General features: G+C 33.9%; 1 protein-coding gene across 1 annotated transcript; it reads left to right on the top strand.

Moving 5' to 3' along the window:
* Window positions 1-5,153: 5,153 nt before the first annotated feature.
* Window positions 5,154-8,393, top strand: LOC101006369 (olfactory receptor 5I1). Its single transcript, XM_003909889.3, has one exon. It carries the CDS (start codon window positions 6,184-6,186, stop codon window positions 7,126-7,128), a length of 945 nt encoding a protein of 314 aa, XP_003909938.2. The 5' UTR covers window positions 5,154-6,183; the 3' UTR covers window positions 7,129-8,393.
* The last annotated feature ends 1,332 nt before the right edge of the window (window positions 8,394-9,725 follow it).

Here is a 9,725-nt window from a genome sequence, read left to right as displayed (position 1 = left end):
CGATTCTACTGCCTCAGCCTCCTGAGTAGCTGGGATTACAGGCATCCACCACCACGCCCAGCTAATTTTGTATTTTTAGTAGAGACGAGGTTTCTCCCTGTTGGTGAGGCTGGTCTTGAACTCCCGACCTCAGGTGATCTGCCCACTTCAGCCTCCCAAAGTGCTGGGATTACAGGTGTGAGCCACCACGCCCAGCCCATGCTGTATTTTCTCTGTTGTTTGTTTTTGAGCCCAGAAATAACTTCTCACCTATATGTTCAAATGATTTTTAACATGAGTGCCAAGGAAGTTCATTGGTGGAAAAGCAGTCTTTTCAATAAATGGTGTTGGAGAAATTGGATTTCCACAGAAGCAGAGGCTAGGAAGAAAAGGGGTGGGATGGGGGATGAAATCCTGTGATTTGCAGAAAAATTGAAGAAACTGGAGGTTATTATGTTAAGTGAACTAAGCCAGGCACAAAGAGACAAATGTCGTATTATCTCACTCATATGTAGACCTACCAAAATTTGATTCCATGGAAGTAAAGAATAGAATGGTGGTTGCCAAAGACTGGGATGGGATGGGAGAAAGGGAGCATGAGGAGTGTTTGGCTTATGGGCAGAAAAGTACAGAGAGATAGAAGGAATAAGTTCTGGTGCTTGATAGCACATTAGGGCAACTACAGTTAAAGATAATGTGTTGTATATTTCAAAATAGCTGGAGGAGAAGTGTTAAGATAATGCCAACACAAATAAATGATAATAGTTTCAGGTGATGAATATCCCAATCACACTGGATGTGATCGTTACACAATGTATCCACGTATTAAAATACCACATACAGCTCATAATTATGTATAACAATTATATATCAATTAGAAAAATATGCACGTTACCTTGTGCAGGTTCTAGGCAGTGCAACGAAGTGAGGGAAAGTAAACTTGAAAATATTAGAGGATAAGTTGCTACTTTAGGTAAGTGTTATGAATGTTTACCTAGAATATCTTAAGGTACCTAAATATATAGATCAATGGAATGAAGTAAAGAGTCCAGAAAAAATATACATAAATCAGAGAATTGTATAATATATTGCATATTAATATATTTATATCATATTAATAATATATTAATAGTGTATATTATATTATATATATAAGATAATATAGAGATAATTAGCTGATTTTTGACAAAGATGCTAGGATAATCCATGGGGAATGAAAAGGCTTTTCAACAAACCATGCAAGAGCAGATATCTACATAGGGACTAAACGGACATCAAACTTGACTTCACATTAAATGCAAACATCCACTCAAAATGGATCATAGACATGAAAGTAACATCTAAAGTATAGAAAGGTCTAGAAAAAATCATAGAAGAAAATCATGGGGATATAAAGATTATTATACACTTCTAAAAGAGTACTGAGAAAGCATAATTCCTAAATATATGTATTAAATTAAACAGCTCTTTTTCTTCAAATAGTAGCGTTAATAGAAAACTAAACTGGTTAAAAATTATTTCTTAATATTTCTGAGTAAGAGTTTGTATACAAAATGTGTAAAGAACACTTGCCATCCAATCATAAGAAGACAATCCTGTAAGAAATAAATGAGTTTATTAAACACTTCAGCCAAAAATCACTTCTAAGTATTCAATAAGCACTTAAAAACATGCACACCATTTTATTCATTAAAGATATACGAACAAAAATTCAGAACTTACCAATGACTATGGCAAATTTGAAAATTTTAACAGTGTCAAGTTTTGGCAAAGGTGTAGAAGTATTTTTACTCTCATACACTGTTGGAGAGAATGTAAAAGGATATAAGTACTTCAGAAAACATATTGACAATTTCCTAAAATATAAATAAATTCTATAATATGACCCAAACACTTATCCAAAAGAAATGAAAATATATGTCAAATGTAAACCATGTTTATGAATACACACAGCCACTCCATGTACAATACCAAAACATGGAAACAATCAAAGCTCATCAGCAGGGGAATGCATAAGCAAATTATGGTATGATCATCCAGTGGAATTCTATTCTGCAATGACAATGAATAAACTATTGATATTTACATCGTAGGTATATACCCAGAAGATTGTAAATCATGCTACTCTAAAGACACATGCACACGTATGTTTATTGTGCCACTATTCACAATAGCAAAGACTTGGAACCAACCAAAATGTCCATCAATGACAGACTAGATTAAGAAAATGTGGTACATATACACCATGGAATACTATGCAGTCATAAAAAAGGATGAGTTCATGTCCTTTGTAGGGACATGGATGCAACTGGAAACCATCATTCTCAGCAAAGTATCACAAGAACAGAAAACCAAACACCACATGTTCTCACTCATAGGTGGGAATTGAACAATGAGATCACTTGGACACAGGAAGGGGAACATCACACACCGGGTCCTATTGTGGGAAGGGTGAGGGGGGAGGGATAGCATTAGGAGATATACCTAATGTAAATGACAGGTTAATAGGTGCAGCACACCAACATGGCACCGGTGTACATAGGTAACAAACCTGCACATTGTGCACATGTACCCTAGAACTTAAAGTATAATAATAAAAAAAAATTGTGTGCACTTAGGTAGAAGGATCATACCACAAATAAAGAGGAAATATAAATTCAGATTTGAACTCACAGTAATGGAGATTTTTTTCAATAGTTAGAACGTACACAGTGGATGGAAGTTGTGACATTATTTTCCTAAAAAATAATCAAGCTGAGGTTTTCTGACCATGTTTTAGTAGATTCATAAATGGATCTTTGCCATGGATATAAGTTTTAAGAATATTTCTGCTATGATTCTCCAGGTATAGGCATGATTAATAAACCTGTATTATACTGTGAAAAAATAGAGACTATAATGGGTGGAGTTGCACTAATTACAATTAGCTATTAAATACGGTTGTTTGAACCTATCATATACAATCTATATCAGAATAATGAAGTTGATGATGACAACCTGTATTTACTGAGATGATCTTGCCGTTGTCCTGATACGCTTTGGTACCAGGTGCTATAAATCCTCTGACTTGTCAGAAAACACCTGTTGATACTAAGTTCTATAGAAGCTTTCAATGCCACAAAAATAATTTATTAATTTTCAGTACTAGTAATCATAAGTAGTGTTTTTAGAGTTTCCATGTGGTTTTTGAAATAATTTAAATGGCAATAGTTACAGTTTTAAATATTTGGACTATTTGCAAAGAACCTCCACAATAAAAAAGGTCCTTTGTACGATGCCAAGTGTTAAAAACAACCTCCTCAATATTACTAAAAATGGAAATTAATCTCCAAATTAACACAACAGCATTTTCATTAAAATTATGAATATGTTTTTAGGGAAAATATTTACATTGCCAATAAGCCTGTTAACTATTCCCTTGCAGTCTCTCAGAAATTAACATGTTTGGAATCCTTCAATTACTAGGTCCCCGGTGACATAAGAATGCATGTAAAAGCCCTTGGTTTTACTGGTGAAATGATTCCCTTAAGCAACTGGAAACAGTTCCTTCCTCAGTAAGTAGCTTCTGTGGTTACTGGACTGGCTTTAATGGTGCAAAAAAAAAATCAACTTTTGTTGGTCTGAGAGCAAGAACCACTGATTTGAGTACAAATAGTTTTGAGAGTACATTTATCATTCAATATTGCACCGACGAGGTAATCTATCTTGTATCACCCTTTCTGACATAGCTTCTGCAGGATCTAAAATGCCTTTTGTTTAAATAAACCTTTTGTTACTCGTAGGAGAACCAAAGCATATCTACCTACCTTATAATTTGAATTCATTTATTTTATAACAGAAGATTGTTTTGTTATATGTTTGGAAAGAACTTAATGAATCATTGTATTTTAATGAGATCTATTTGTTAATTCCTTTTTAAAAGTAAGAATCCAAGAATGACTGTCTTTTCCTACCACTATCCTCATGCCTCTTCTCTTCCTTTTGATGTTTCTCTAAATAGAATTTTTAGACTATAAGAAGGGATGACCAACGTGAAGTTGCCAAGAATACGTACCCTGCATTTTCGGGAAGTATGTGAACCATAGAATGGTCATACTGTTAATATTCTCCCCATCCTCATGCTTGTTTTCATGGGCATTGATTTCATACACACTGGCTTTGAATTACACTGGTCAATTACATGTTGAATGATCTTGAGATACCAGCCTAAGCATTAATGTTTTCATCCAAAATACGGAGCTAATAATAAGAATCTTGTTTATAGAGAACCAGTGTATCATGTGGCTTTGGAGTCAGAATCTTGGGTGGTTCTAATCCTGTTTCCATCACATCCTAAATCTCAAATTCTCTGTTTCTTAGTTTCCTTCATCTATAAAAAAAAATCATAATGATAGTAACTCCATGGTAATTTTGTTAGTTTTTTGGTGACTATTAAATGAGTTATAGATAAAGTGTTAAGAATATTGCATTGCACATAATAAGCGTTATACAGGTGACAATTATTGTTAGTAAAATTTGACAGGTAGCCCTAGTCATAAGCTAAGAATAAAATGGCAGTGTAGCAATCAAAACTAATTTTTGATGTTACCTACTGTATGTCAGTCTCTCTAAAGAATCACACATGGAAAGATAAGTAGGTAGATAAAGGGACAGAAAGGGGGGGAGATAATTTTCCCTATGTAATCCATACAGAAACACTATGAGATATTTATTATCATTGTTATAGTACATATTAGGATAATTTATATTAAGTTGCACAAGGTCACACAGCCCCCATGCAGCCAAGATGGGCATCTAATCAAATTCCTCCTAAATTGAAATTATGTCTTATATTTTCTAAATACCATAACTACTTTTCAAACAAGCAAAGTAAGAATAACCACAGTCCTACTGTAGTGCTGCATCTCATTCACACACTTTGAGGTGATAACATAAGGCAGCACTTTGAGCACGTGATTAACCCTTCTGATTATCAATAGGCTTCTCAGTGTCTATGTCATTGGCTAGTTTTATTGCTTACATGAGATAAATTGTCTGTAGCACTGTCATTGTCATAATATGTTTTATGTAAATGAGGCAGTGACTCAGAAATATTTTTAATTCCCATCTTGGCTCTTTCAACATGAACTACAGAGATTGATACTTTGCTTGTTTTTTTTTTTTTTAATGTACTTCCAACATGGCCAAAATCAAATTATTTGTACTTCAAAGTCAAGTTAAAAATGTTTATAATTGTGTAAGTGTTTTGAGACCTTAGAAGCAGTCTTCAACAGTCTTTAACAGATTTTCTGACTCATCACTTTGTATTATACTACCATAACAATAAATGTGACAATTGTTGTTTACTTATAAAATTTAATCAGTGATAATGCTATCTACAGTAATGTTATTTAATTGGAAGTTAACACATAACTAAATGTTTTGCTTACTTTACTTGGTCAGTCCACTAATGTTCATTGAGCATTTCCTGGAAGCCAGTGATTTCAATAAATGCCAAAAGTATAGAAACAAGTAGTTAACTAACTTTATCTGCTTGGTTTAGTATGTGAATAGGGTTTATGGAATTACACTAAGCTCTTTTCTGGAAAAATATCCTCAGAGCTGGTATTTACTGACATTTGTTTTTATTTCACTAAACCTGCTTTATAGTAAAAAAAAAAAAAATTAGCTGGCATATTTCATTACACCACTCTATTCACTCAGTCAAGAGACATAGAATACCAGTATCTATCAAATCCTGAAAACAAAAAGCAGATTGTTCTAAAATTCTTATTTGAAGGAACATTCTGTAAGTCAGTTCATTTTTAATAATATACGTATTTTCTTTACTTAATATGATCATCAGTCTGTTCATTAATTTATTACTTTTTTAATACTCTAGGCCAGTGATTGTTTAATATTTTGGGTACAAAATAGTAAGGAACTCAAACATGATCCATGTGCATAGGAAGTCAACCGTTCAATGGAAGAAATAGTAATCAAATAAAATATAACCTGCAACCATTAAATATGATATTACTAAACTCTGAAATATATTTCTCAGAGTTTACAGTTCAAAAAAGTTTGAGCTTGCTTTTTTTATTGCCTATTTATTTATTTTTTAAACAAAATAACTTTATAATTACAACTACTTATTTTTCTTTTTTCATCAATAGAACATTTTAGGATATTAGAATTTCTCATAAAAGGAAAACAAAACAGAAGATGGAATTTACAGATGGAAACTACACCTTGGTGACTGAGTTTATTCTGTTAGGTTTTCCAACTCGCCCTGAACTGCAGATTGTCCTGTTCCTCATATTTCTGACATTATATGGTATAATTCTAATAGGGAACATTGGATTGATGCTGTTGATCAGGATTGATCCTCACCTTCAAACCCCCATGTATTTTTTCCTTAGCAACCTATCATTTGTAGACCTTTGCTATTCCTCAGTCATTGTTCCCAAGATGCTGGTCAATTTCCTCTCGGAGAATAAATCTATTTCCTATTATGGATGTGCCCTGCAGTTTTATTTCTTCTGTACTTTTGCAGACACAGAATCCTTTATCCTGGCTGCCATGGCCTATGATCGCTATGTCGCCATCTGTCACCCTTTACTGTACACAGTTGTGATGTCTAGGGGCATCTGTATGTGGCTGATTGTCTTGTCATACGTTGGAGGCAACATGAGTTCCCTGGTTCACACATCCTTTGCCTTTATTCTGAAATATTGTGACAAAAACGTTATTAATCATTTTTTCTGTGACCTCCCTCCCCTACTTAAACTATCCTGCACTGACACAACAATTAATGAGTGGCTCCTCTCCACATATGGCAGCTCAGTGGAAATTATTTGTTTTATCATCATCATCATCTCCTACTTTTTCATTCTTCTCTCAGTCTTAAAGATCCGCTCTACCAGCGGGAGGAAGAAGACCTTTTCTACATGTGCCTCTCACCTGACTTCTGTGACGATCTATCAAGGGACTCTCCTCTTTATTTACTCACGGCCCAGCTACCTGTATTCTCCAAACACTGATAAAATTATCTCAGTGTTCTACACCATTTTCATTCCAGTGCTGAATCCGTTGATTTATAGTTTGAGAAATAAAGATGTAAAGGATGCAGCCAAGAAAGTTCTAAGATCAAAGGTAGATTCTTCATGAGATAAAGCATCTCAAGATACGTCTAATTTCTCAATCACATACTGTAATTGGGAGTTTGCAAAAACCTTACCAGTACACACACACAGCCCCTTATACTAGGGATTTTATCAAGCTCTTGGTTTAATGCAGCCAAATGAATTTCATAGTCCCAAAATATTTTAAAAACCATTTAAAAGTTTCAAAGTTGCTGCTAAACACTAGTCATACTACTTTTCAGTTATTACTAGCTTCAGATTTATGCTAAAATCAATTTCATCAAGTCATCTTAAAGGATATAGTAAATGTTTCAGAAAACTGTGCATTTATGTAGATGTGTGTATCTGTAGAGTATCTCAATTATAAGTATAGATTACTGGATACCTGGGTAAGAAAAGAAGTCAGATTGCTTTGATTTATCATTACCAAAATCATTACCTGGCTAGTGAGTGGCATATTGAATGAGTTGCTTAATTTTTCTATGCCTCACTTATCTGTAAAATGAGATGAATATTGTGCATATGCTATTGATTGTTTGATAGTGAATAGAGTTAATACAGTTAAGAGTTGAGAATAGTCCCTGGACATTTTATACACTTTGATGTTTTTTTGTAATATATGTTTTAAAACTATCTCACACTAATTAAAAAACATGTTATAAAATAAGATGATAGAGGCCTGAATGTTACAAAAGCAATAATAAAAAGCCAAATAAGATTTTTTAAATTGAAGGTAATAACATGTTGGTAACTTTCTATACCCAATGTATAACAAAGCAATTTGGAAACATTTTCTTAGTGGCTTGAACAATATAGGTTAATTACAATGCAAAATATTTGTTTTGCTATCTCTTTTTAAAAAAAATGCAACAATGTATTACTGAATGTGTGGAATATTATTTGCTGGAATCTCAGAAAAAGAATACTCTCTCTAATTTATTATGCTGTCCTAACTGTGTCCTCATAGGGAGATCAGTCCAGTACTGTAGTGGAAAACCATGCAGGAAATGTGTGTTTGAAAATTGAAATTGAAGGATGTGTAGAAGGATGTGTATTATTGCAAAATCTATTTCAGTAACTAATATTGTGTGCTACAAATCACTATTATTTATGATAATAAGTGTTTACAAGCTATGAACTGGAAATATAAAAGTTTACAGTTATGTAAGCATATATCATTTTATTTCCTTTCACAGATATTGCTTTTTTCTTCACAAATTAAAAGTTCAGGACCACACTGTGTCAAGCAAGTCTATTGGCACCATTTTTCCAACATTATGTTCTCATGCCATGTCTCTGTGTCACATTTTGGTAATTCTCACAATGTCTCAATCTTTTCATTAATATTTTATCTATTATGAAGATCTGTGATCAGTGATCTCTGATGTTACTATTGTCATTATTTAGGGGCACAATGGACTGTACCCATAAAAGAGAGTGAACTTAATTGATAAATGTTATATATATTCTGACTGCTTCCCCAAGTGACATTCTGGCTCTCTCCCTTTCCTTTGGCCTCCCTATTTCCTGAGACACAACAATATCAAAATCAGACCAGTTCATAACGTTGCAATGACCTTTAAGTGTTCAAGCAACAGGAAATATTGCACATCTCTCACATTAAATAAAGAGTTAGAAATAATGAAGCTTAGTGAGGAAAGCATGACAAAAGACAAGCTGAAAACCTGTGCCAGGATAACTGTCATGTTGTAAATAGAAAGATAAATTATTGAATGAAATTTAAAGTGCCACTTCAGTGAACATGAATGATAAGAAATAAAACACTCTTGTTGTTGATTTGGGGAAAGGTTCAGTGGTCTGGCTTGAAGATCAAAACAGCCACAATAATCCATTAATACAAAGCCTAATGTAGAGCAAACCCCTAACTCTCTTCAGTTCTTTGAAGGCTGAGAGTGATGAGGAAGTCATACACAACAGAGCCCTCAGAAATAATACCACACATCTACAGACATCTGATCTTTGACAAACCTGACAAAAACAAGAAATGGGGAAAGGATTCCCTGTTTAATAAATGATGCTGGCAAAACTGGCTAGCCATATGTAGAAAGCTGAAACTGGATCCCTTCCTTACACCTTACACAAAAATTAATTCAAGATGTATTAGAGACTCAAATGTTAGACCTAAAATCATAAAACCCTAGAAGAAAACGTAGGCAATACAATTCAGGACATAGGCATGGGCAAGGACTTCATGTCTAAAACACCAAAAGCAATGGCAACAAAAGCCAGAATTGACAAATGGGAACTAATTAAACTAAAGAACTACTGCACAGCAAAAGAAACCACCATCAGAGTGAACAGGCAACCTACAGAATGGGAGAAAATTTTTGCAATCTGCTCATCTGACAAAGGGCTAATATCCAGAACCTACAAAGAACTCAAACAAATTTACAAGAAAAATACAAACAACCCCATCAAAAAGTGGGCAAAGGATATGAACAGACACTTCTCAAAAGAAGACATTTATGCTGCCAACGGACACATGAAAAAATGCTCATCATCAGTTGCCATCAGAGAAATGCAAATCAAAACCACAATGAGATACCATCTCACACCAGTTAGAATGGCAATCATTAAAAAGTCAGGAAACAACAGGTGCTG

The sequence above is a fragment of the Papio anubis genome, chromosome 12 (genome assembly GCF_008728515.1).
Source record: "Papio anubis isolate 15944 chromosome 12, Panubis1.0, whole genome shotgun sequence".
Taxonomy (NCBI): Eukaryota; Metazoa; Chordata; class Mammalia; order Primates; family Cercopithecidae; genus Papio; species Papio anubis.
This window is presented reverse-complemented; position numbering and strand designations above follow the sequence as displayed.

Excerpts from the sequence above, each read along its gene's own strand:
- LOC101006369 (XM_003909889.3), top strand. The coding sequence starts at position 6,184 with ATGGAATTTACAGATGGAAACTACACCTTGGTGACTGAGTTTATTCTG.